A 27,427-nucleotide genomic window follows, 5' to 3' on the forward strand; every position below is an offset into this window, starting at 1 on the left:
GGTCAGTGGAGTTACCATCTGGGGATTAGTAGGGGGTGTGTTAGGGGTCAGTGGGGTTACATTCTGGGGGTCAGTAGGGGGTGTGTCAGGGGGTTACATTCTGGGGTCAGTGGGGTTACATTCTGGGGGTCAGTAGGGGGTGTGTCAGTGGGTTACATTCTGGGGTCAGTGGGGTTACATTCTGGGGGTCAGTGGGGTTGCATTCTGGGGTCAGTAGGGGGGGTGTCAGGAGGTCAATGAGGGTTGTGTCAGGGGTCACCTTCTTGGTGGGTCTGCGCTGTCTGGAACCAGGTGATTGTTTGTGTACGTGCGGGTGGTGACGTTACGTGTGTGCCGCGTGATGACGTCGTGTTGATGTTGGTCCTCAGCAGCATGGCGGCGCGTGAGCTTCTGCAGACGTAACAGAAACAACGAAAATTTCCTGAGGGGGGTTTGGGGGGGGAGGGTGGGAGGGGGATCCGAGTCCGTGTGGCTGGATTAACGACCATTACCGTGCGGGAGAGGCCGCGAGATGGATGGTGTACACCTGGATTTCCCGGCCTTACCGTCATCCAGGGAGGACGCAGGGGTGGGTCAATGTAAACCGCCGCCGAGACCGGCCTAAAAGTTGTGGACAAAAGCCGGGCTCTAGCTGTGCGGGGAGCGGGCGGAGAAGGTGATCGGCGGGCGGCCGTGCGTGGCTGCGAGCGAGCGGGCCCCGGCCGGCCTCCCTCCTGGAGGGTCGGTGATCGCGCTGACAGCTTTCCCCAGTTTACAGCCGGGGATCGCCCTCAAGTTTGTTCCCCCCCCCCCCCGTGAAACTATTCCGGGAATTTGTTTGGGGCAGCTTGGCAATTTGTGGCGTTAAAAACAAATATATATTCTATGTATACATATATATGTATGTTTATATGGCGGTCGTGTTCACCGGCTAACTGACAAGTGGTCAGCAACACGTGGGGTTTGAGGCACGGCACAAAAGCAAGTCGGTTAAAATCAGTTATTGGCCGTTTCTTTGTGGGGGGAATGTCACTCGGCCCGACCTGAGCCGAACTGAGCGAGAGAGAGAGAGAAGTTTGGCGATTGCGTAATTTGCGATCCTTCTTCCTGGTCGAGACACGGTGGCCCCAAGGCCTTCTGGCGCTTAGCCTCGGCTGGAGACTGAGCAAGGGAAACGGGTCGAAAGTGTGTCAATGTCCCTCCTTCCCACCGCGAGTTTGCCTGTCTGACTGTGCCTTTGTGTCGGATTGCCCCAAGAATACGCCCCCGAACAGATACTCTTGTTGTCTGTACATACAGCCTTGCACCGGCACGATCATTTTCAATTAACTTGGAGCAAAGCAAGGGTGTACTTGCATTTCTGAATTTTTCCTGCCTGGAAGATTTGTGAGGAAAGTAAAAAGTTCATGGGGTTCAAGGTAAATTGCCTCGCCTGGCAGAGAGCAAAGGTTAATGGTCGACAGGTATTTTTGTGACTGGAAGGCAGTTTCCAGGGGGGGTTCCACAGCGATCAGTACGATGTTACTTGCTTCTTGCGGCATACATCAATGATTTAGACTTGAATGAAAGGGACGTGATTAACAAGTTTGCAGATAATAGAAAATTGGCTGTTGATTGATAATGACGACTAAAGCTTGTCTACTGCAGGAAAATATTAATAGAATAATCAAATGGGCAGAAAAGTGGCAAATGGAATTCATTAGACAGTAACGGGTATTTCAAAGATTGGAGGAATCTTGGAATGCTTGTCTGCGATCCCTGCACATAGATATGGTGGTTGAAAAGGCATACATAATATCTTCTTCTCTTGTTCATGGAATGGAAATGCTGCGGGTGAGGCCAGAATTTGTTGCCAATCGCCCTGACAGCCACCTGGAACTGATGCAGTCCATGTGCTGTAAATACACCCACAGTGTCATGAAGGAAGATCTCATGAAGGAACAGTGATGTAGTTCCAAGTCAGATGATGTGTGGCGTGGAGAACTTGTAGATGTGGTGTTTCCAAGCAGCTGCTGCCCTTTGTCCTAGGTGCTCTAGGTTGTGGGTTTCAAAAGTACGGTTGAAGCTTGGTTATTTGCTGCAGTACGTCTTAGAGATGGTACGCACTGTTGCCACTGATCAAACCACTTGCTTTACCTGGATGGTTTTGAGCTTCTTGAATATTGTCGAAGCTGCACTCATCCAGGCAAGTGGAGAGCTTTCCATCACACTCCTGATTTGGGCTGTGTAGATGGTGAACAGGCTTTGGCGAGCCAGGAGGTGAGGTATTGTCACATAATACACAAACTTTGACTTGCTCTTATGACCACAATATTTATTTGCTGGTCCAGTTATATTTCTGGTCAATGGTCACTCCCCGGGGATTCAGTGATGATGATACTGTTGAACATCAAGGGGAGATAGTTTGATTCACGCTTGATGGTAATGGGCCTTGCCTGGCCACTGAATATTATTTGCCACTTAACAGTCCATGCTTTTCTGCATGTTGTCAAACATTTTGAGTATGTTGCAGCTGCACTTTGACAGGCCTTGATGGAATGGGCAGGAGAGACTCATTTCCCTTCCAGAGAGTTTAATAATCAGGCGCATAGATTTTATGTAATTGCCTGGAATAGAGGGGAGTTGAGGAGAAACGTTATCGCCCTGAAGTATTAGTCCGGTAACTTTTCTTGGACATGGTGGGCTGAATAGCCTACTGTACTGTAAACATTTTCAGTTTTTGTGTATAAAGTATTAAATGGTAATGGTGAAGTGAACTCAGTACATATGAATAAGGAGCAGGAGTAGACCATTCAACCCTTCGAACCTGCTCTGCCATTTAATAAGATCATGGCTGATCTATTATTAGAAACCTAAATTTAAATGTAGAAATGTTAGAAATACTCGGGTCAGTCAGCACCTGTGAAGAATTAATTGTCCTGAAACTTCTCAGTTCTATTTAATAGTCATGATGTGGAGATGCCAGCACTGCTTCGAAAGCTAGTGATTCGAAACAAACCTGTTGGACTTTAACCTGGTGTTGTAAGACTTTTTACTCTAGTTAATAGTATCTGGCATTTTTTGATTGCAGTATTTAAGCTGTTGTAAATATCCCAATGGCGCCTGTAAAAGCAATCATCAGAATGAAAAAGGAGGACTAATATGTACAGAAATAACTTAGAATAGACGTTTTCTTTAGTTTCCCAACTGATTCTCTTGCATTAGAATCTTAAAAATAGTTGTTGTTCTGGTTCAGCTTGACTGAAATTTAAAAAAATTAGATGTTCCGTTCTAATTACTGTGTAGATGCTGAAATAAGCTGTTATGCAATTTACTTGTAGTTTATTATTTACCTTAAGTGTGAAATAACAGACATTTCTAGCTACATTATCACTACAGAATACACTTGAGAAACTTTATTTAAAAATAGAAATATTAGTTTCCCTCTACTATAACCATACTCCCCTTAAAATGTTTAACTTAGTATAAATAGGATAATTTTGTAGCCTGCTTTATTCAGAATTAGTTTTCAAGGCAATGTGGCAATAAAGTGGGTGAGTGAAATCAGATTAATTATGGAAAATGTTTTAAATAGAACTGGCAAAAATTAATCAGGCTTATGTTGACTATTTCTGGGCGAAATTCAGAATTTGAAATAATGGTTCTACAAAATATAATTGGGGTTTGGAAACAAGTGCTGGAATTTTAACAGATGGTAAAGCAGTTTAAGCTTAGTTCCAAGTTAGAGAAATTAATGTTGTCAGTCACGTTTATGAGCAAGTATTCATGTTGTGGTGTCTTACACCATTTTGTTTTGTCTTTTAGGATTGGATGTATCCGATGAGGCGGGCTATGCAGGTAATCTTAAATTATATTATTTGCTTATTTGAAAATCTGGGTTGCTCTTTTATTGTGAATCAATTTGATTGTTTTGCAAAAAGATGTATGTACAGAAAGTGTGGGAGAATCTCTTGCCACCAACATTAACATGTTGCTGCTTAGGATTATATTCAGCCTTTTTCCCTGTCATGATGATTCATTTGTAAGTGGAGCCTGACGAAATCACTTTTAAGTTATGGTTATATTTTACCTGCGTGTGTTGTGCATTTGCAACAGATGACTAACTGTAGTATACTATAAGTCTAATTATACTTGAAGGATTATATTCCATTCTCCTTTTAGCACCGCTCTCGCAGCGTCAGGCACCCAGGTTCAATTCCGGCCTTGGATAACTGTGTGGAGTTTGCATGTCCTCCCCGTGTCTGCGTGGGTTACCTCTGGGTGCTTTGGTTTCCTCCCACAGTCCAAAGATACGCAGATTAGGTGTATTGTCTATGCTAAATTGTCCCTTAGTGTCCAAAGATATGCAGGTTAGGGGGGTTATGGGGGATAGAGTGCGATGGTCGGAGGAGTGGACCTAGGTAGAATGCTCTTTTGGAGGGTCGGTGCAGTCTTGATGGGCCGAATGGCCTCCTTCTGCACTTTAGGGATTCTATGATCTCCTGTCTGTGTAAACACCTCTCTTTATGCACTCCTTTTCAAAATTTTAATTCCCCCACATGGCATCTATCTAATTATTCTCTCAGAACTCTGCGCAGTGACTTTGGTAAAATAAACTTATAAATGAGTTAATTGGAGACAGATTAATTAATGTGTGCATGCTGCTTTCCTTCAGCTATTTTTTTCTTTCGGGGCTGGTTTAGCACACTGGGCTAAATAGCTGGCTTTTAAAGCAGACCAAGGCAGGCCAGCAGCACGGTTCAATTCCCGTACCAGCCTCCCCGAACAGGCGCTGGAATGTGGCGACTAGGGGCTTTTCATAGTAACTTCATTTGAAGCCTACTTGTAACAATAAGCGATTTTCAGCGAAGCCACCGAGCCCGGAGGCCTGGATCAATGACATGGCCGGGTTCATCAAGCTGGAAAAGATTAAGTTTGCCCTGAGGGGGTCGGTACAAGGGTTCTTCCGGCGGTGGCAGCCTTTCCTCAATTTCCTGGCGGAGAGGTAGAGGGTGGTCAGTCTCAGCAGCAACCCGGGGGGGGGGGGGGGTTTGTTTTTGAGACGGTGTGTTTGCTTTTTTTTTTCTTTCTTATATTATTAATTATTAATTTATTACTTTGTATTGGGGGGGATTTCTGTTTCTGTTTAGTTTTACACCTTGTCTACTTTAACTGTTGGGAGAAAATTTGTTGTTGAAAAATTTTAATAAAAATTATTTTTTTTAAAAATAAGCAATTTTCATTTCATTTCATTCATTTCTCCTTTTTGCTAATTCTTTTCACTTTTTTATTGCTTTTGTTTTGACTCTGCTTCAACGCCACTTTTACCCCTCCCACCTTAATGCATCTATCATTTGTTGCTTGGAGAGTGATTTTGGTGCAGGCACTGGCTGATCCTCAAAATTGGGGGTGTTTGGACCAGTAAAACATGGAGAAACCAGTTTGGTATGGCTCCGTTTGGCTCATGAGTAGAAATGCTGGCATATACCAATTGGGCCGAAGGGTCTTCTTGTATGCAGTGCACTCTAACAGTTCTCTTTGGAGAGTGCTCCTGGGAAGTGTAGTCCTCAGTCATGGTTGGAATGCAGATGAGTTGACAGGCTTTTGCAAGTATTTGGGGTGAGCAGGCAGTGGGAGGCAAAGACTGCAACTGCAACTCATTATGTATTATGTGTCAATTTTTATTTTTCGGGTTTTATAATTACAAGGCTTGATGGCTTTATCTCTCCAAAGTTTTCTTGCTTGAATGTGATTGGATAGAACATAGAACAGTACAGCACAGAACAGGCCCTTCGGCCCTCGATGTTGTGCCGAGCAGTGATCACCCTACTTAACCCCACGTAACCCGTATACCCGTAACCCAACAATCCCCCCATTAACCTTACACTACGGGCAATTTAGCATGGCCAATCCACCTAACCCGCACATCTTTGGACTGTGGTCTTGGTAGGTTATGTAGAATTTCTTTTGGTACATTTTAATTGTAGGATTTTTGAGGTGAAATGCAATTGAACTGTAAAGTTTTGTGTAATTTAGATGAATAATGAAAGTAGATTTGAAGCATTTAGAAAGGAGCAAAATGCAGACTTTAAACACATCTTCAATGAACAAGAAATAAATCAAAACGGGCTGGCACCAGGTCAAAAAATTTTATTTTAAGACATTTCAATTGCAGATCAATTCCTTAAATGTAAATTAAGAGCTAGATTTTATACTCAGTAAAAAACAATCAGCAGTAGTACTTCAGTGGCTTTTCATTATGGAATTTATCAATATTTATCATTTTATTCCATTAGTAAGTGCCATATACTTAATTTTGTTTAACTGTGTCAATTATCTTTCCTTCATAGGAGATACTACCTGGTTTGTATTTGGGGCCGTATTCTGCTGCAATGAAAAGTAAGGTATGAACTTCAAGAATAAATAGCAGCATTGCCCTTGGTGAAATGAAATGAAAGTTACCATTTTAGTTTTTTGAAATGGTAATATTTTACTGATGCCTTTCTGGGAGTGTAAGACATTTCTTTGAACACCCTGTTTGGTCAAGTTGGAATGTCAGAACTTGCAATGGCAGCTTAATGATATTAATCATTATCTTTGTTTTTAAACTAGGGTGTCTTTACTTCTATAATAATGTAATGGGCCAGTCAAGAATTGCAAGATTTTACAAAATACAGTTCACTTACTGTGGAAATCAAAACAATCTGAGACACTAATAATTGAGCATATTTGTAGATTGGGAGGCTGAGCTGAAGTATATGAGATTTGTTAATACAAATTGATAATTGTGTCTGGAGTGACAGAGGACGGAAGTCTTGTAGGTGCTCATGTCTTCAGTAAATATACACTATTTAGGGACCAACATTGGGGGTTTCCTGTGTATAGCTTGAATGTTTATTCCTGTTAACTGCTGAAGATGCTCCCAAGGAATGTGGCACCCTTTTGTGTTGAGCTTTTTTTCTTTTAAAAACCCGTAATTCTCGAAAGCTGGTCTATGCAAGATTTCAGTGCTGTTCTTATAAGATGAGGCTGATTTAACACATGACCCACTCTGCTGCATACGTTACATGTTGAATAGACAACAGTGGTTGTTGAATGATTATTTGAGCCTAGTATTTACTTTACCTTTTTTGCACAATGGTAGAAGATCTGTTGAGGTCAGTGATCATACTACTGAAATCTTGGTAGTTCGAAAAGAAAGATGTTGCAAGTGTATCGATCCAAACCTTGGTCTTTGCCTCTCGCTCAGTAAAAGCACTCTTTATGATCCCCATAGAGAACAATAATTAAAAAAAATATATACATTTGAATTTCAAGATCACTGCTCAAGCTTTTATAGTAAAAGCACAAAACACTATTTTTGCAGGCAACTTGTACTCTAAACTACAGAAAATAAATGCCCACCTAACATTTAATGTGACCAGAATTCTCTTGCCACATTTTTACGTAACACTGTCCCTTAAATGAACTCTTCAGTCTCCAGGAACAGTTATTTTCAGCTCCCAATGTCTTGCTTCCTTTCTTTTCCTTTCCCTGCCAGCAATGTCTAGGCCTGGAATTTATATTCACTGTTATACCGGAGATCCATTTCATCCAGCCCCCAAAACATCCAGTCTACTCTCACTCCTCCCAAACAGGGCCTCAATCTGAACATGAGCTCTCACCTGCAGTCTGCTTGGTGAACAATAGAGTCAGCATTTTCTCTGTTTCAGGTGTAGGCTGGTGGCTTCTATCTCATGCTCTGTTACAGACTTGTGTTTGAGTGTTTCGAAGGAATCTTAGAAAAACTGTAAAGCTTTATCACAATGACTTCCGATTGACTTTCTCCTTCCCAAAGTTCATCTCAATGTCGTTGTGAATCACGTGGGCATTGTATTGAGGTAGCAATGTGACTTAGCTATTTTCTTGAACCTCTCCCCCATCTTCATTCTATCTTGGAATTAAACAGTTTACAGTATATAATGCCTGACAACCCTAACGCCTCCCTATTAGGTTTGAAAACTAACACTCGCCCATTGTCAGAACAAGTGCTTTTACCACTGTCTACTACTGGTGTGAACACCTTGCAGCTCCTTCCCAGTAAGTCAACTTGGGGACCACCCCCTTGAGCAACCAAGCCATGCAGAATTCAAAGCATGTCACATTTCTCCATTTGATTTCAAATTAAAGAGACCATTCCAAAACATAACCAACTTTCCAACTTTGTTTGCATAACAGCAGCCATGACAGTACCCTATCTATCTAAACCTGGGTCTTGTTCTTTTACTCAAAAAGAAAGCGCAATACTTTAGTCCCTGTGGAATTCTCTCAGCTAATCTCAGAACTGGTACTATGGTAAAATTACACACAAGTGATAAAATTAGCAGTGTCTGTGTAAGCATCAGTATTATTGAAGTTATTTATCCTGACGGTTTGAAACAAATCGGTTTGGGACTTGAAGTTATCCAAAGCTCTGCTGCCCATACCTTAACTTGCATGATGTTCTGTCGCCCATCATATCTGTGCTTGCTGACCTACATTGCTTCCTGGTCTAGCAATGTCTCAGTTTTAGAATCCTCATCCTTGTTTTCAAATTCCTCTATTGCTTTGTACCTCCCTATCTCTAACTTCCTGTCAAACCTTTCAACCTCTCTTTCCTTTAAGATGCCCCTTAAACTCACCTCTTCTTAAAAATAAATTTAGAGTACCCAAATCATTTTTTCTAATTAAGGGGCAATTTAGCCTGGCCAATCCACCTACCCTGCACATCTTTGGGTTGTGGGGGCGAAACCCATGCAAACACGGGGCGAATGTGTAAATTCCACACAGGCAGTGACCCAAAGCCGGGATCAAATCTGGGACCTCGGCACTGCCATATGTGACTTGATGTCAAATTTGTTTGAGAATCCCTCTGTGAAATGCCTTAGGATGTCTTATTACATTAACGGCAGTGCATGTTGTTGTGATTACTTAGTGTAATATGTATGACAGTTTTCAAATCTTAATACCGGAGCTGCTGACTAAAATCTTCTTAGTCTTTAGAGGAATCTTGCCATTCAGCTATGAGTTCTTAAAGCTAGTCACATCAGTGAAAGATAGTTAATCAGTTTGCTTGCATGGCCTTGCCAGCACCATTAAAGGGTGAACTTTGAAAAGATAATTGTTTTAAGATACCTGGATTTGATTGAAAATTCTTATTAAAAACATAGCAAAAGTTGATAAATTTAAATCTGCTGCCATGAATACAATTTCAGCATGTAACCATGTACCAGACTGCTGATTGGCAAACTACAATCAGAAGTTACAACCTGCATTTTCAAAAATCATCTTTTCCATCTTCACATTGTTTGCAATTCATTTGATAAGGGGTTACAGATCAAAGGATCTAAAAAGGAAATGTTTTTCTTTGGTAGCTTCCTATTCTTGAAGAAAATGGGATAACGCACATAATATGTGTACGGCAAGATATCGAGGCAAACTTCATCAAGGCAAATTTCCAAGATAAATTTAGGTAAATTTTGTTTGCGTTATGCTGGTTAGCAAATAGTCATATGTAAACCATGTGTTTTATTGTTTATGATGTGTAGTTTTTTCCCCCGTATCAAACAAAATTCTTGATTCCACCAATGACCATCAGCTACAACTTCAGCAGGAGGTTTAAAGTCACCTTCATGATAACTCTCCATTCTTTTCATTCTTCTCGCCACATCTGCGGGAATGCATCTGATGTTTATCCATAGAAGTGAGTCAGATTAGAAGCAAAAGCTGCTGTAGTGATTCCATGGGTGCTACAATACAGATTGTTGCCCTCCAAGCGTAATCTTAATTAACCTGTCTTTACAGCTGGCATCTTTTTTCTAAAACAGAAAATACTGGAGAGTCATCTCTCCACAGATGCTGTCAGACCTGCTGAGATTGTCCAGTATTTTCTTTTTCTTTCAGATTCCAGCATCAGCAGTAATTTGCTTTTACCTTTTTTTCTAATCTCAGTTGAGTCATTTGTGAGAGGGGAGGAAAGTTGGTCATGTCACTTTTACCACATTGGTGATTCTTGACAGGAGAGCTAAGAAAATATCTAGACTAGAGTGTCCATAGCAATATGCACTCCTAGGGTGGCACAGTGATTAGCACTGCTAGCACTGCTACCTCACGGTGTCAGGGATCTGGGTTTAATTCTGACTTTGGATGACTGTCTGTGTGTAGTTTGCACATTCTCCCCCTGACTGCGCGGGCTTCCTCCAGGTGCTCCAGTTTCCTCCTACAATCCAACGATGTGTAGGTTAGGTGGATTGGGGACTTCTACCACCGCCGTGGTGTGAGTGGTTGCACACAAGGCAGCTCCTGCTTGAAGGCATAGAAAAGAGCTCTTTTAACCCGAAAACTGGAGTAATTTCAACAGAAAGGTGTAGCTGAAGGGTGGAGGAGACGTTCTCCTCCGGGTGTGGCATGTCTGCTGTTTACCAAACCCGATAGAAGAAGGTGAAAGACCTGGCCGTGGAGTTGGAAGAGACTAGTGGCACAGCAGCTTTTGGAAAGATGGTGGAGGGGGAAGGGTCAGTGCAAGTTGGAAGGCCCCAGATGGAACAATTGATAGTTTTCATCAGGGAAGAGTTCAGTCAAAGGAAAGAGATGAAGGAGGACAGATCGAAGGTCATCGGAGGGGCTGTGGCACCCCTGAAAGGGCTCGATGCAAAGGGTCAAAGAGGAAGCACAGGTGTCGCAGATCCGAGAGATGGAGAGGTTGTCGGACTACAGTGATTGGGTGGTGGCAGTGAATGTGGGGCTCTTGGGAGACCTTTGCAAGACGCTGAGAGTAAAAGTGGAAGCGCGGGAGAATAGGTCAAGAAGGCAGAACTTGCGCATCGTCGGTCTACCTGAAGGAGTGGAAGGCACTAGTGCCAGGAGATAATTATCAAGGATGCAGGCTGGGCTGGACAATGCACCTGAGGTGGATTGAGAGCACAGGTCTCTGAGGCAGAAACCAAGAGCTGGGGTGCTGCCACGGGAGGTGATCGTAAGACTCCACAAGTTTGTGAAAAAGAGAAGATCCTGCAGTGGGCCAGGGAGAAGCGGAACTGTGAATGGGAGGGGAACAAGGTCCGAATATACATTGGAGCTGAACTGGCAAAATGGCGTGCTGGGTTCAACAGGGCCAAAGTGGTGCTGTATCGATGGCAGATAGGTTTGGGGTGCTCTACCCGACAAAACTGTGGGTGACTTATGAAGGCTGGGAATATTTTGAGACCCCAGAAGCTGCCAATGACGTTATCAAGGAGCACAAACTGGGGGAGAACTGAACTTTATTGGGAGACGAAGATGCTGGCCCTTTGGAGTAATAGAAGATACGGGTAGAGTGGGGATTGGAGAGAGGTTTTTTTTTCCCTCACAGGTGGAGGGTTTTTTTTTCTGTTGGGTTGACAGTGGATAGCAAGGGTGAAACGTTTGTATGGGGACGGCCGTCCCAACCCTACTCCTGCCTGTGGCAGTGTTTTTATACTGTGTTTGTCTTTGGGGGAGGCAAACTGTGGTCTGAGATGTGTTTTTGTTTGGGGGGAAGGAGGGCTAGGTCTACGGGGAGCCTTCTGCACAGAACAAAGAGATGATGGTGAGGGGAGTTCAGCAGGTGGAACCTTTGATCAGGAGTTGCCACGCTGGCAGGTAATGGTGAACAGAAGTGAGGTAGGGGAGATGGCCGCGAGAAATGGCAGAGGAGGGAAGGGGGAGGGGCACGGAAGGGAGGGAGATGCGACGTGGCAGGTTTGGAGAAGAAGCGTGGTCGGGGGAGGAGAAGGGGGCCATCTTGGATGGGCCTGGTACAGGATGAAATTAGAAGTGGCAGAGCCAAAATGGGAGGATGGCGGATGGTAGAGGGGAATGGAGGTGTAAGCCCTCGGTAAGGCTTATAATATGGAACATGTGAGGGCTCAATGGACCAGGGAAAAGATAGAACATAGAACAGTACAGCACAGAACAGGCCCTTCGGCCCTCGATGTTGTGCCGAGCAATGATCACCCTACTCAAACCCACGTATCCACCCTATACCCGTAACCCAACAACTCCCCGCTTAACCTTACTTTTAGGACACTACGGGCAATTTAGCATGGCCAATCCACCTAACCCGCACATCTTTGGACTGTGGGAGGAAACCGGAGCACCCGGAGGAAACCCACGCACACACGGGGAGGACGTGCAGACTCCGCACAGACAGTGACCCAGCCGGGAATCGAACCTGGGACCCTGGAGCTGTGAAGCATTTATGCTAACCACCATGCTACCGTGCTGCTATCTTGGGTTTTGGGTTTTCGCGCACCTCAGGAGTTTAAAGCCGGAGGTAGTCTTTCTGCAGATGATGCACCTTCGCGTGAAGGACCAGGTTAGATTGAAAAAGAAATGGATGCGTCAGATATTCAACTTGGGGTTTGACTCAAAGTCATGGGGGTAGCCATGTTGATGAGCAAGAAGACGCGGTTTGTGAGTGTGAAGGAAGTGAGGGATCCGGGTGGGGGATATGTGATGGTGAGCAGTGTATTGGAAGGGATGCCGGTAGTGTTGGTGAATGTATATGCACCAAATTGGGACGGTGTAGGGTTCATGAGGAAGCTGCTGGCAACGATCCCGGACTTGGCCTAGCACGAGTTGACAATGGGAGAAGATTATAATTGTGCTCTAGAGCCGAGGGTGGATATGTCGAACTCCAGGTCAATGGGAAGGGTACAAATGGCAAAGGAGCTGGGAGGGTTCATGCAAAAGATGGGTATGGTGGCACTTTAAGAACCCAGGGGGAAGGGAGTACTCCTTTTCTTACATGTTTGCAGAGTGTACTCCAGAATCAACTTTTTGGTGGTGAGCTGTAGATGTTGGTAGAAGTGGAGGGGACAGAGTACATGGGAATAGTAACTTAAGATCATGTGTCCCACTGGCTGGAGATTCGGCTTACATTGGCCGGGATGGAGGCTCGTTTCGGGTTGTTGGCAGACAGAGGGTTCTGTGATAAGGTGCAGTCAGTGAGTAAAGACTGTAGAGTTGAGCCAGAACCGAGGTATAGGCCACATTTTGGGAGGCACTGAAGGCGGTGGTCCAAGGGGAGATTATCTCGTTCAAGGCACATGAGCATAGGAAAAGGAGGGAGGAGTATAATAATAATCTTTATTATTGTCACAAATAGGCTCACATTAACACTGCAATGAAGTTACTGTGAAAATCCCCCAGTCGCCACAATCCAGCGCTTGTTTGGGTTCACAGAGGGAGAATTCAGAATGTCCAATTGACCTAACAAGCACATTTTTGGGGACTTGTGGGAGGAAACACCGGAGAACCTGGAGGAAACGCACACAGACACAGGGAGAACGTCAGACTCCGCACAGTGACCTGAGCCTGGAATCGAACCTGGGACCCTGTCGCTGTGAAACAACGGTGCTAACCATTGTGCTATTGTGCCGCCCTCAATAGCGACATAGAAGGAGATAGGGAGTATTCGAGAGCATCCACCACGGAGGGATTGGCGAGAAGGAAAAAGTTGCAGGGGCAATTTGATAGATTGACGACGGGGAGGGCGGTGGTGCAGTACAAGTACAGGAAGAAGGCAAGTTGAATGCTAGTACAGCAACTACGGAGGCAGGCTGCGTTCAGGAAAATATTGAGTGTACGGACAAAGACAGGAGAGGTGGTGACGGAGCGGGGGAGTATAAATGAGATGTTTAGGGTATACTATAAGGAGCTCTACAGGGCAGACCCAGGGGGTAAAGATGGGGACTTTGGATGGGCTGGAGTTTCCACAGTTGAAGGAAGAGAAGAGGCAGGCGCTAGAGGAGTCTTTGGGGCTGAGGGAAGTATTGGACAGTGCAAGGGGTATGAAGTCGGGAAAGGCCCCAGGGCCCGATGGTTACCCGGCGGAACTTTACAAGGAGTTTGCGACGGAATTGGCACTGAATCTGTTGGGGGCGTTTAGTGAGGCGTTAGAGAAGAGGTTGCTGCCAGAGACAATGACACACAAGGGGATACCAAAGAAGGGGAAGGATCTGTTGTTAAACACAAATGTAAAAGTACTGGCTAAACTGGTGGCGTGGAGGGTGGGAGGTTGTGACCCGGGGGTGGTTGCAGAGGACCTGACCGGCTTTGTAACGGGAAGGCAGCTCTCTAGTAATATAAGGAGGCTGTTAAATATGATCATGACACTGTCGAGAGGTTGGAGGTAGTGGTGGCTATGGATGCAGAGAAGGCATTTGACCGGGTGGAGTGGTGGTATTTGTTTGAGGTCCTGGGAAGGTTCGGGTTTGGGCTGAAGTTAGTGGCATGGGTGCGACTGTTATAATAACGATAATCTTTATTATTGTCACAAGTAGGCTGACATTAACACTGCAATGAAGTTACTGTGAAAATCCCCTAGTTGCTACACCTTTTTCGATACACTGGGAGAATTCAGAATGTCCAATTCACCAAACAAGCATGTCTTTCGGGACTTGTGGGAGGAAACCGGAGCACCCAGAGGAAACCCACGCAGACATGGGGCAAGCGTGCCCCAAAGACAGTGACCCAAGCCGGGAATTGAACCTGGGACTCTGTTGTGAAGCACTGTGCTACCGTGCCGCCCGTATATGTGGCACCGGTGGCGAGTGTACAGACCAATGATATGGGCTCACAAAACTTTGGGTTACAGAGAGGAGCAAGGCAGGGGTGCCCGCTGTCGCGCTGCTATTCGTGCTATCTATAGAGCCTCTGGCAATGGCCCTGAAGGGGTCAGCAGAATGGCAAGGGATTATGAGGGGAAGTAGGGAGCGTCGGGTGTTGCTATACGCGGACGACCTGTTACTGTATGTGTTGGATCTGCTGTAGAGTATGGGGAGGATTATGAGCCTACTGGGGAAGTTAAGGGTGTTCGCAGGATACAAGTTGAAAGTAGGGAACAGTGAAGTGTTCCCGGTGAATGAGCTAGGTCGGAGACCCAACGGGGGGGGAGGGGGGGGGGGGGGGGGGTGACCATTTAAAGTAGCCAAAGAAAGGTTTAGATATCTGAGGATTCAGGTAATGAGAGAGTGGGTGATGCTGCATAAATGGAATTTCACAAGGCAGGTGGATGAGGTTGGGGAGGATCTAAAGAGGTAGGAATGCTGCATTTGAGTGGTGACGGTGAACATCCTGCCAAGTTTTCTATTCATATTCCAGACTCTTCCGATTCTTGTACCAAATTCCTTTTCCGGAAGATGGACACGATTATCGCAGAGTTTGTGTGGGCAGGGAAGGTACCAAGGGCCAAGAGGACCCTGTTACAGAGGCAGAAGGTGGGGATGGCTTTGCTAAACCTGCTGCATTATTATTGGGCGGTGCATGTGGAGAAGGTGAGGCAGTGGTGGGAAGGAGAAGGGGCAGAATAAGTTAGGATGGAGGAAGAATCCTGTAGGGGGTCTAGCCTGCGGGCTGTGGTGATGACGGCGTTGCCACTGGCGCCATGGAATTATATGCAGAGTCCAGTGGTGCAATCCACAGTGAAGTTCTGGAACCAGTTGAGTCACTCTAGGATAGAGGAGGTGTTGGTGGTAATGCTGCTGTGCGAAAGCCAAGGATTCATGCGGGGGGGGGAGACACTGTGTGTATCGGGAGTGGAGAGTCATGGGGCTGGTTAGGGTGAGGGATCTGTCTGAAACAGAGGTTTGCCAGTATAGAGGAACTGAGAGAGAGGGTAGAGCTCCCGCGAGGAAATGAGTTTAGATACTTGCAGGTAAGGGACTTTGTGCGGAAGGTTTGGAAAGAGTTCTCCAAGTAACCAAAGTATGCCCTGCTGGAGCGACTGCTGCTTCTGGATGTGGAAGGGGAGGGCAGGATCGAAGACAAATGTGGGTGGCTGGGAGAGCAGGGAGACGGGCAGATGGTGAAGATTAAGGAGAAGTGGGAGGGGAGATAAACTGGGGGGTGTGGAATGAGGCGCTACACAGGATAAGTGCGACTTCCTCGTGCGCGAGGATGAGCCTCATACAATCCAAGGTATAGGGTGCATATGACTCATTCAAGAATGGGTGGGTTCTTCCGGGGTGTGGCAGATGAGTGTGAGAAATGTGGGCGGGAACCAGCAAACCACGCACATATGTTCTGGGGCTGCGAGAAGCTAGAGAGATTCTGGGCGGGAGCGTTCGCGGCACTATCGAGGACAGTGGGGGAGGAAATTGGATTGGGCCCTGTGGTGCCGATATTTGGGTTATCTGAGAAGCCGGAGCTGATGGAGGGGAGGAAGATCGATGTTGTGGTCTTTGCCTCTCTGGTTGCCTGGCGAAGGATCTTACTGTAATGGTGGTCGGCAATGCCACCGGGAGTGGTGGCCTTCCTGGGAGACTTATACGGCTTTCTCCATCTGGAAAAGATCAAATACGAATTGAGGGGTTCAGTGGGGGGGGCTTTGAAGCAAGGTGGGGGATGTTCATGACCATTTTTGAGGAGCTGTTCATCGAGCGGGGGAAGAAGGAGGCAGGGGTGAAAATGGGGAAAATTTGTACAACCTGTATTGGGGAGTATGTTCTCCAGACGTTGTAACCAGCTAAATAAGTTTGGAATAAATACATTTTTTACAAGTTGAGTGGATTGGCGATCCTAAATTGCCCCTTAGTGTCCAAAGATGTGCGAGTTAGGTGGATTGGCGCAGGGTTATGGGGATAGGTCGTGGGGGTGGGCTTAGGTAGAGTGCTGTTTTGGAGGGTTGGTGCCAACTCAATGGGCCGAATGGCCGCCTTCTGCACGCGAGGGATTCTATGGACTTACAGTGGTGAACGCTATGCTAAAAAGACTCCATGTGTCCTGTAATTGAAGTTATCTTTGATCTGCTTACAGGTATTTAGTTTTGGATATTGCTGATAATCCAGTGGAGAATATAATACGATATTTCCCTGTGGTAGGTAATTTTTTTTTTAATAAACATTTTATTGAGGTTTTTTTGGTATAGTAACAACATCTAAATAAACAATATGCATGAAACCATAAACATAGTGCAAAAGCCATTTACCTCTCATACAGGTCCCTCCCTTATTGACCCTCTAATCGGTCTACGGGCTACCAGGGAAGCAAAGGCCAGAACGTCTCCCTCTTTCTCCTCCTGGATTCCCGGATCTTCTGACACCCTGAAAATTGTCACCTCTGGACTCAGTGCCACCCTTGTTTTTAACGCCGTAGGACATGACGTCCGCAAATCCCTGCCAAAATCTAAGCTTTGGACGTGTCCAAAACATGTGGATGTGGTTCGCCGGTCCTCCCGCACATTTTGCGCACCTGTCCTCCACCCCAAAGAATCTGCTCATCCGGGCCACTGTCATGTGAGCCTGGTGAACAACCTTAAATTGTGTCAGGCTGAGCCTGGCACATGTTGGAGACTTGTTGACTCTACTCAACGCGTCTGCTCATAGACCATCCTCTATCTCACCTCCCAGCTCTTCCTCCCACTTGCGCTTCAGTTCCTCGGTCTGCATCTCCTCCAACCCCATATTCTATCCTGGTCCACTCACGTCGACGCTATCACCAAGAAAGCACAACAGCGCCTATACTTCCTCAGGAAACTAAGGAAATTCGGCATGTCCACATTAACCCGTACCAACTTTTACAGATGCACTATAGAAAGCATCCTATCGGGCTGCATCACAGCCTGGTATGGCAACTGCTCGGCCCAGGACCGCAAGGAACTTCAGAGAGTCGTGAATACCGCCCAGTCCATCACACAAACCTGCCTCCCATCCATTGATTCCATCTACACCTCCCGCTGCCGGGGGAAAGCAGGCAGCATAATCAAGGATCCCTCCCACCCGGCTTACTCACTTTTCCAACTTCTTCCATCGGGCAGGAGATTCAGAAGTCTGAGAACAAGCACGAACAGACTCAAAAACAGCTTCTTCCCCACTGTCACCAGACTCCTAAATGATCCTCTTATTGACTTACCTCATTAACACTACACCCTGTATGCTTCAACCGATGCCAATGCTTATGTAGTTACATTGTATATCTTGTGTTGCCCTATTATGTATTCTCATGTATTTTCTTGAATTTTGTTTAATTCCCTTTTCTTCCATGTACTGAATGATCTGTTGAGCTGCTTGCAGAAAAATACTTTTCACTGTACCTCGGTACACGTGACAATAAACAAATCCAATCCAATAAGCTCCTTATAAATGTCCGAGACGCTCCCTTCTACCCACCCTCTGGAAACTATCCTGTCCTGAATCCCTCTTAGCGGTAGGAGCAGGAAGGTTGACACCTGTTTACGAAGGAAGTCCCGCACCTGCAGATACCTGAATTTGTTTCCCCTTGCCAACCCAAACTTTTCCTCCAGCACCCTCATACTCGAAAGCTCCACTCCATGGTAGGTAATTTCTGCACATAAATATTGAAAGACCATGTGTTTCTTACTTCCACAATACATCACTTTTTTTTCAGAACATATTTTCTAACATCATCCCCAAACAGGCAATAGTTCTTAAAAAGGCAATACTACAATTATTCTACGTTTTAAATACCTTTGGTGTAATTTCATCATTGTAAGTTTTGTGACTGTCCTTTTTGTTTTCTTGTCAGAATAACTTTGTTTTCAGAAACTAGTTGTTTATGCTTTAAGCTTCCAGCAACCAGTTGAGGGGGGAATCAATTCAAAAGATGGATGGTTTTCTTTCGTTTTTTTAATTAAACACTTTTTGTGCAACTTTAAAATAAAAGGATACAAATTAGTTTTCCAGAAACCCACTATCTTTTGATTATTGATACCCCCAAATTATTTGCATTGACATCACCTGTTCTAATACCAAATGATACAGACCAGAAAGCCTCAGGTACAATTTATAGTTTGTACTGAGTTAGCTAATCCTGGCTGGGATAGCTGAACATAGCACATAACTCCATTCTCCAGCATAGGAGATGGAAACGTTAGCCTGAGTTTCCTTTCCTGATGATTGGCCTGTTCATTAACATGTGTAATGGCGGGGCAACACGATGGTGCAGTGGTTAGCATTGCTGCATCACAGTATTGAGGACCTGGGTTCGATCCCGGCCCTGAGTTACTGTCTGTGTGGAGTTTGCACATTGTCTGCGTGTGTTTCACCCCCCACAACCCAAAGATGTGCAGGATAGGTGGATTGACCATGCTAAATTGCCACTTAATTGGAAAAAAAAAATTGGATACTCTAAATTTATTTTTTAAAAAACATGGGTATTGGCACTGAATTAGAGCATTTTTGATACCTTCCAAATGTTTTCAGACTGCTTCTTCTCAATGTCTCAAGCCGAAACAGTAGACAATGGAGTGAATAGCTGGAGCTGCACTTCAACAAGGGTCTTCCTGGCCTTCAAGGCATCCAATCACATTTAATGGAGAAATGATCATAACAGTGGCAGAGTCAGCAAAGTTTAGAATCAGAAAATGGTTACAACACAGAAGGATGCCACTCAGCCCACCAGCCCTTTGCAAGGGCAATTCACATTCCCCTGCATTTTCTCCATGGCCCTGCAAATGTACCCCTTTTGTGTGAAAGCCTCCACCACCCTTTCAGGCAGTCCATTTCAGATCAAAACCACTTGCTGCAAAAGAAAAGGTTTTTCCTCATTTCGCCATTGGCGGTTTGCAAATGGCTTTAAATTTGACACCTCTGTTCATGACTGTTTGGCAATGATGACAGCTTTTCTCTTTCCACTGTCTAAACTCGCAGGCGCCTGAATGTGGTGAATAGGGGCTTTTCACAGTTACTTCATTGCAGAGTTAATGAAGCCTACTTGTGACAATAAAGGTTATTTATTTATTTATCATTATTTTACTTTGATCATGTCTACACATGTCAAATCCCCTATGAAGGATAACAACCCTAACACTCCAATCTGTCCACATAATTGAAGTCCCTCATCCTTGGAGATCTTTCTCATAATTTCTTCTGCACCCTTTCTAAAGGCATCACGTCCTTCCTTAAGTGTGGTGACTAAACTTTGACACAGTATCCCACGAGGCATAACCTTCTTGCTTTGTGCTCTGCCTCTGTAAAGTCCAGGATCCCAGATAACTTTTAATCACTTTCTCTTCTCATGCCATCTTCAACGATTCACGCACATGTAAAGTAAGTAAAGTCGCCATAGTCTCAAATGACCCTTTGAGGGGGAGAGCTGACTGGAGTGATTAACCTGAGAATCACCACACTTCAGGCGAGGGGCAAGGGTGAGAAGGTGGGGCCTTCATGAATGGCCTGAGCTGGTACAGGAATTGAACCTGCGCTAATGGTCTTGTTCTGCATCACAAACCAGCTGTCCAGCCAACTGAGTTAAACCAGCCCCCTCGACCCATTTAAAATTGTATCCTTTTTTAATATCTACCAAAATGTGTCCCTTACACTTATTGTGTCAAATTTCACCTGCCATGTGTCCAACCATTCCACTAGCCTGTCTGATATCTTCTTGAAGTGTATCACTATCTTCCTCACAGTTCTCTATACTTCCAGGTTTTGTGCCATTTGCAAATTTAAAACTTGTGCTCAATATGCATTCACATATGTATATCAAGAAAAGCAGTGGCAGAATGTGAGTTTATAATTGCAGTTTTAGGAACTTTTATATTTCTAATTGCTGGTTATTGCATAGTATTTGCTCTGAAGAGAAATATATAAAATAGCAAAATAAGTTTGCCTATTAAAATCCTTTATGCACATGATTTAAGAAGTTGCTAAGGTGCGTCAATTATCACCAGGCGTCTTTTACACATTTGTATACAAAACTAAATAAATGAAACAGCAATATCAAATACTTTACAGCAGTCTCCAAAACAAAACTTAAACTGCTCCTAAGCTGGAAAAGATCTGATGTTCATTTTCCAAAAATATTCAGATGCATGTGCTTTGATTTATATTAACAGATCTATAATTTCCTGGGTTGTTTCAAAGTTACTGGAGATTTTGGAACTGTCCTATAACAAGAGGAGAGTGGGATACAATGTGCTACATGTGTCAAAAATAAACTAGCTTCAGTATTGTAAATATTTTGTGCATCAGCACATTAAAACAAAGGGAGAAAAGTGCAAAAATGAATTACCTTAAATTTTGGACAAACAGGGCCTTTTAAAGAGGAACATTCAGCCTTATCCCTCTACTTCCCTTTTTAACAGGACTTTGCAGTTACAGGTCTTGAGGGGACCACCTGAATAGGTGGAGCACCATTACATCATCAGGACTCCCAATTGCAATTTCACCCTGACCTGGGCAGGGAAGCTGCCACAGCTTCCCCACCTGTTAAAATAAGCTTGCTATCTGTCAGGAGGATGGAGAGGCCTCCAAGACGAGTGGAAATTGTTGATTCTATTTCCTCAAGACTCCCTTACTGCCATTTTCCTACTTGCTGGAAAGCCAGCCTTTGTGCTGATTGGACAACTTCCATTTCTGTTCACCGGGCAACTGTTGCCTTCCAATTATTCCACGTGAGTAATTGAGAGACTTGAGAGTTAACAAATTCTGGACATCAAACCTAGGCTTATAAATGTGTTTTTGCACTTTGCCTGCTTCCTGTTCTTCTGAAATCCAGTAGGTGATAGAGCCATGGTGTCTGCTATTGAGTCACCTAAATATAGAATTGCTCTCCTGAGGAGGTTGAGTATTTGCAACACTTTTTTGTTGCCAGTTTTCTCCCCTAATTTGACACTGACCAGGGGCTCAAACCTGAAACATATTGGTCAGAATGGGTCAGTGCCCACTGCGTGGTACATTATCTCAGCGTTTATTTTATACTTTTACCTGTATAGACAGTGACATTTTTACCTACTTTAGCGATTGCTAATTCTCTTAAAGTAACTGTAATGGCACTAGAATTATGCGTGAGAGTAAATACTATAACTATTTTTATGTCACTTTTTCAGACTAAGGAGTTCATCGATGGATGCTTGGAAAATGGAGGTAACGATCTGATATAGATTTGTTTTCTTTTCATAATATTTTGCAGAAATATAGCCACGGTGATCTATGCTGTCTGTTTTGCTTTTCAGGAAAGGTTCTTTTACATGGAAATGCAGGTATTTCTCGAAGGTAAGAATTGAATTGTTTTGGAGTTCTAATTTATTTTTCTTTCCCTTTTCAGAGAAAACTTACTGACTTTGTTTTTTATCCCTTCTCCAGTGCAGCCTTGGTGATAGCGTATATTATGGAAACATTTGGTGTTAAGTATAGGTAAGCAATGAAAAGAAATAGGAAAGTTTACGATATTGATTGGACTATTTTTAAGCCCAATTCAAGATTGACGTTTAAGTTATAATAACGATGTAGATGACAAAAGACATTAAAAAATTAAATGTAAAAAAAAACTTTGAATTAAATTGGAAGAACAGGAGAAGTGAATACTTCTTATTCTTTCATGGAGTGTGAACATCATTCGTAACGCCAGCATTTGTTGCCCATGCCTAATTAAGATTGAGAGGTGGTGGTGAGTTGCCTTCTTGAACCGCTGCAGTTCATTTTGTGTAGGTACACTGACATTGCTGTCAGGAAGGAAGTGCCCCCTGGAGTTTGATTCAGCTAGTTCAAACTAGTAAATGGCTATTTACAACTGAGGTCAATAAGTTTTTACTCACCCAGTGGTCAATACATTGGTGTAGATATGAGGTTTTAAAGATGGTTATGTTTCTTTGATTTGGGGGTAAAATGGAGAGATGAAGGGGGTTATGCGACCTGTTCAGAATTCTGCTGACATGGTAGCTTGGTGTCAAATATTGCCCAGTTTGTTTTACTGGGAAGGAGGTGCAAGATGCTCATACCTGTAAACCGTGATTAAAGCAGCTGTGATGACAGTTGATACTTGGGTTGTAAACTGTATTTATTTGCAAGTTGCAATAGAGTTAGGGTCCAGAGGACGACTAATCAGCATTTGTACTGTGATAAGAGGCCCATGTGGTTCAAGTTACCATGCGATATGCTTTGAAAGGGAAGAGTGTGTAGGAAGCCGCTGCAGGACTAAATTGCAAGGTTCTAAAAATATTCCTGACTCTCCCATGCAGATTAGTCTGCAAGAATCCAAGAGAGAGAGAGACAAACAATAGAGGCAGTAAGTCTCTATGGTTCACTGAGCAATAATGCAGATTGAAGCTCATTCTCAAGTTGAAGAGGCTGAGTTTGTGTAGAATTTTTAAAAATCAGGAAGATTAACCTAACTTTGATTAGAGAAAGGAATCTCCAGGATAACCCTCGCCATAAAAGCTAGTTTGGGGATTAGAAGTTATCTGACTGGAAATGGAAAACGTGAAGCAAGCCTCAGAGCTAAGAATCATTTTGGACTGATTTCCGTAAGTATAGTTTTTTTTGGGTTATTTTTTGTATAAATTTAGATTACCCAATTACTTTTTCCAATTAAGGGGCAATTTAACATGGCTAATCCACCTACTCTGCACATTTTTGGGCTGTGGGGGCGAAACCCACGCAGACACGGGGAGAATGGCCAAACTCCACACGGACAGTGACCCAGAGCCGGGATCGAACATGGGACCTCAGTGCCGTGAGGCAGCTGTGCCAGTATAGTTTGCTTAAAAGACAGAGTAAAGGATATCCAAGAGGGAGATTTGTGGTTGCTTAAATCTTAAATGGTTCTTTTTGGTAGTTTGGCAGTAATAGTCTTGACTTGAAATCTTGTCATGCAATTCCTTTAAATTGGTCACAGGGAATTAAAATTAATTTTTGAAAGTTATCATTGTCGAGGGGATTGTTAACATAAATTAGAATTTTGGTAGGAGTACTGGAGGTGGAAATCCCTTTCAGCCATTTAGAAAATCAGTTGCATACTGCAATCAGGGCTTTAGGATCTTTCTGTAAGATGAACTAATATGGGTCCAATGGCCTAACCCATCTTTGCAATGTTACCATGGACATTTGATTAAGGTAATGAAGATTGGTGATGTGGGGGTGAATTTTCCATTTGAGAGACTAAGTGCGGACACCGGGACTGAACCGCAAGTGTTTTCCATGGACGAAAGCGATGCTAGTCCCGGAGCGATTCAGGTCCTGTTAATGGGTTAGTAGCGGCGCCACATAAAACTCGCCCAAATACAATGCATGACGGCCCTCATCCCAGCCAAGATGATGGCACTGCTTGCGCTGGAGCATGCCCATCCTGTGGATGGGTCGGCTGGGGCCAGAGGGTACCTAGGGGGGTGGCCTGGGCGGTCGGCGGCATGTGCAGACGCATGGCTGCCTTGCAGGCTGCAGCAATGGCAGTCCGTGCCTGGCCACCCCGACCCCACAGCCCACCCCCTAGCCTTCGTAACAATAATACATCCGGCATTTTTTGCCCATTCTGAAGTCTTTTTATAGTTCTCCTCCTCCAGTCCACCAACCGTCATGCCTGCTTTGGTCATCAACAAATTTTGAGATTTTGTTTCCTATAATTAAGGCTAACTAATTTTTACACAGTAGGTAGAAAGGTAGACCCCAGCATGCCCCTTGGAGTGGAGTACTATTTTTACCCCTTTTAATGGATTCACAGAATTACTACAGCACAGGAGGAGGTCATTCAGACCATCATATCTGCTGGTAGTTCACCTTGTGCCACTCCCCAGCCTCCTCCCCACAGCTCTTGGATCTTCCTTTTCAGATAGTAATCCAATTCCCTCTTAAATGTTTTAATTAAACCAGTCTCCATCGACTTCTGGTTGCGGCGATGCGGAGCTAAGCCGCACGTTCGGCAGCTCCCCCTATTAAAGGACTTTCGGGCCTATTTTAGGGCCCCAAACGGCGCTGTTTCGACGATTCCCGGTGGGGGAAGGTGTTTGGAGGAACATTCCCCAAAATTTATGGTGCTTACCCGGAGTGGGGCAAAGGAAAAGGCTGCAGCAGCTCCCCAGGAAAAGCAGGGGAAGGAGGACAAAATGGCGGCCGGCGGAGCACCCGAGGACTGGTGGAAGTGGGCGCAGGAGCAGCAAGCTGCTCTTCTGCGCTGTTTTGCGGAGCTGAAGGCTGAGTTGCTGGACTCCCTGAATGCGACTACCAACAAGCTGCTTGAGACCCAGACGGCCCAGGGGGTGGCCATTCGGGAGTTGCAGCAGCAGGCCGCTGAGCGGGAGGAGGAGGCCGTGGCCCTCGTGGGGAAAGTGGAGTTGCACGAGGCACTTCACAAAAAGTGGCAAGACTGCTTGGAGGAGCTGGACGTTCACACGAGGCGAAAGAATTTAAGGATCCTGGGCCTGGCGGAGGGGCTGGAGGGGTCGGATCTTCCGTCTTATGTGACCACGATCCTGAGCTCGTTGATGGGAGCGGGGTCCTTCCATTTGCCCCTGGAGCTTGAGGGAGCCCACAGAGTGCTGGCCAGGAGGCCCAAGGCAAATGAACCCCTGCGGGCGGTGCTGGTGCGGTTCCATCGATTCAGCGACCGGGAGTGTGTGCTGCGCTGGGCCAAGAAAGAGAGGAGCAGCAAGTGGGAGAATTCGGTAGTGCGAATCTACCAGGACTGGAGTGCGGAGGTGGCTAAGCGGCGGGCCGGGTTTAACCGGACGAAGGCGGTGCTGCATGCCAAGCAGGTCAAATTTGGAATGCTGCAGCCTGCGCGTTTGTGGGTGCCATATAAGGACCGGCACCACTACTTCGAGTCCCCGGAGGAGGCGTGGGCCTTTGTACAGGCGGAGAAGCTGGACTCGAACTAGGGTCTGGGGGCTGCGGGATCCGGTGCACTATGGTCGTTGCTGTTTTTGCTGTTACTGTTTTTGTAACTTTTGACAGGTTTTTTATGCTGGTGTTTTTGCTCTGTTTCCGGGTGGGTCTGGTGGGTATGGTTTTGGGTTATGTGGGGAATTTGTTTTTTTTAATTTTCTCTTCTGTACGGGGATGGGGTGGAGCTGGAATTTGGGGAGCTGTGACAGAAGGGTGGAGTGGGGCAGTGTGAAAGCGCGGGCTTTCCTCTGGTTTCCCGCGCTGCGGGGCAGGGGGGGTGGAGCTGGCAGTGGGGGCGTGGCCTCTACTGGTTTTATCTCGCGCTGAAGCGGTGCCAAGGAGGTGTGGCAGGAGGGGGGATGACCCCATGTCGGGAGGGGCCGGGTTTTGGCGGGAGTTGCCGAGGTCAGCAGAAGTCAGCTGACTCACGGAAGTACCATGGTTGGTGCGTCGCGGCTAGGAGGGGTCCTAGCCTGTGGGGGGGGGGATACCGGGTTGCTGCCGGGGGGGGGGGGGGGGGGGGTAGAGGAGAGGCGTTATCGTCATGGGGAACGGGTCGGGCGGGGTGTGTTGGCCTGGGGCGAGCAGTCGATGAGCTATGGCTAGCCGGCGGGGGATGGGGGCGGGGTGCCCTCTGATCCAGCTGATCACCTGGAACGTGAGGGGGCTGAATGGGCCGGTTAAGAGAACTAGGGTATTTTCTCATCTGAAGGGGCTGAAGGCGGACGTGGCTATGCTCCAGGAGACCCACTTGAAGGTGGCGGACCAGGTTCGTCTGAGGAAGGGGTGGGTGGGGCAGGTTTTCCACTCAGGATTAGACGCGAAGAACCAGGGGGGTGGCGATTCTGGTGGGGAAGAGGGTGGCGTTCGAGGCGTCTGAGGTGGTGTCGGACAAGGAGGGCAGATATATTATGGTGAAGGGTAGGCTGCAGGGAGAGAAGGTGGTGCTGGTTAATGTATATGCCCCGAATTGGGATGATGCTGGCTTTATGAGGCGCATGTTGGGCCGCATTCCGGACCTGGAGGCAGGAGGCCTGATCATGGGGGGAGACTTTAACACAGTGCTGGATCCCCCACTGGACCGGTCCAGTTCAAGGACGGGTAGGAGACCGGCGGCGGCCAAGGTGCTGAGGGGTTTTATGGACCAGATGGGAGGGGTGGATCCCTGGAGGTTTGGGAGGCCGAGGGCGCGGGAGTATTCCTTTTTCTCCCATGTCCATAGGGTTTACTCCCGAATAGATTTCTTCGTCCTGAGCAGGGGATTGATCCCGAAGGTGCAGGATGCCGAGTACTGTATTCGGCCATAGCAATTTCAGACCATGCTCCGCACTGGTCGATCTGGAGATGGGGGAGGCGCGGGACCAGCGCCCGCACTGGCGCCTGGATGTGGGGATGCTGGCTGATGAGGAGGTGTGTAGGAGGGTCCGGGGAAGTATTGAGGGGTATCTTGAGACCAACGACACGGGGGAGGTCCGGGTGGGGATGGTCTGGGAGGCTCTGAAAGCAGTGATCCGGGGGGAGCTAATTTCCATCCGGGCCCATAGGGAAAGGAGGGAGAGGGAGAGACTGGTGGGGGAGCTCCTGGATGTGGATAGGAGGTACGCGGAGGCACCGGAGGAGGGGTTGCTGGGGGAACGGCGTAGTTCGACTTGCTGACCACTAGAAAGGCGGAGACACAGTGGAGGAGGGCGCAGGGCGCGGTATATGAGTATGGGGAGAAGGTGAGCAGGATGTTGGCGCATCAGCTCCGTAGGCGAGATGCGGCTAGGGAAATTGGTGGAGTGACGGATAAGGGTGGGAATGTGGTGCAGAAGGGGGCAGAGATGAACGGGGTCTTTAGGGACTTCTACGAGGAACTGTACTGGACGGAGCCA

General features: G+C 45.9%; 1 protein-coding gene across 4 annotated transcripts in view; it reads left to right on the top strand.

The window, feature by feature from the left end:
* Positions 1-304: 304 nt before the first annotated feature.
* The window catches only part of styx (serine/threonine/tyrosine interacting protein), a 51,780-nt gene continuing 24,657 nt past the window's right edge, over positions 305-27,427 (top strand). The window contains exons 1-8 of one of the 4 annotated variants that reach the window (XM_038778972.1): positions 305-398; positions 3,784-3,816; positions 6,309-6,362; positions 9,351-9,448; positions 16,753-16,813; positions 21,785-21,821; positions 21,911-21,950; positions 22,041-22,091. In XM_038778972.1, coding sequence (XP_038634900.1) covers positions 3,790-3,816; positions 6,309-6,362; positions 9,351-9,448; positions 16,753-16,813; positions 21,785-21,821; positions 21,911-21,950; positions 22,041-22,091 — 368 coding nt within the window. In that variant the 5' untranslated portion in view covers positions 305-398; positions 3,784-3,789. Of the gene's footprint in view, positions 399-424; positions 569-877; positions 1,398-3,783; positions 3,817-6,308; positions 6,363-9,350; positions 9,449-16,752; positions 16,814-21,784; positions 21,822-21,910; positions 21,951-22,040; positions 22,092-27,427 lie in introns of those variants that run through there. The other 3 variants (XM_038778944.1, XM_038778955.1, XM_038778964.1) reach the window with 3 other exon arrangements.

The sequence above is a fragment of the Scyliorhinus canicula genome, chromosome 2, assembly GCF_902713615.1.
Source record: "Scyliorhinus canicula chromosome 2, sScyCan1.1, whole genome shotgun sequence".
NCBI lineage: Eukaryota > Metazoa > Chordata > Chondrichthyes > Carcharhiniformes > Scyliorhinidae > Scyliorhinus > Scyliorhinus canicula.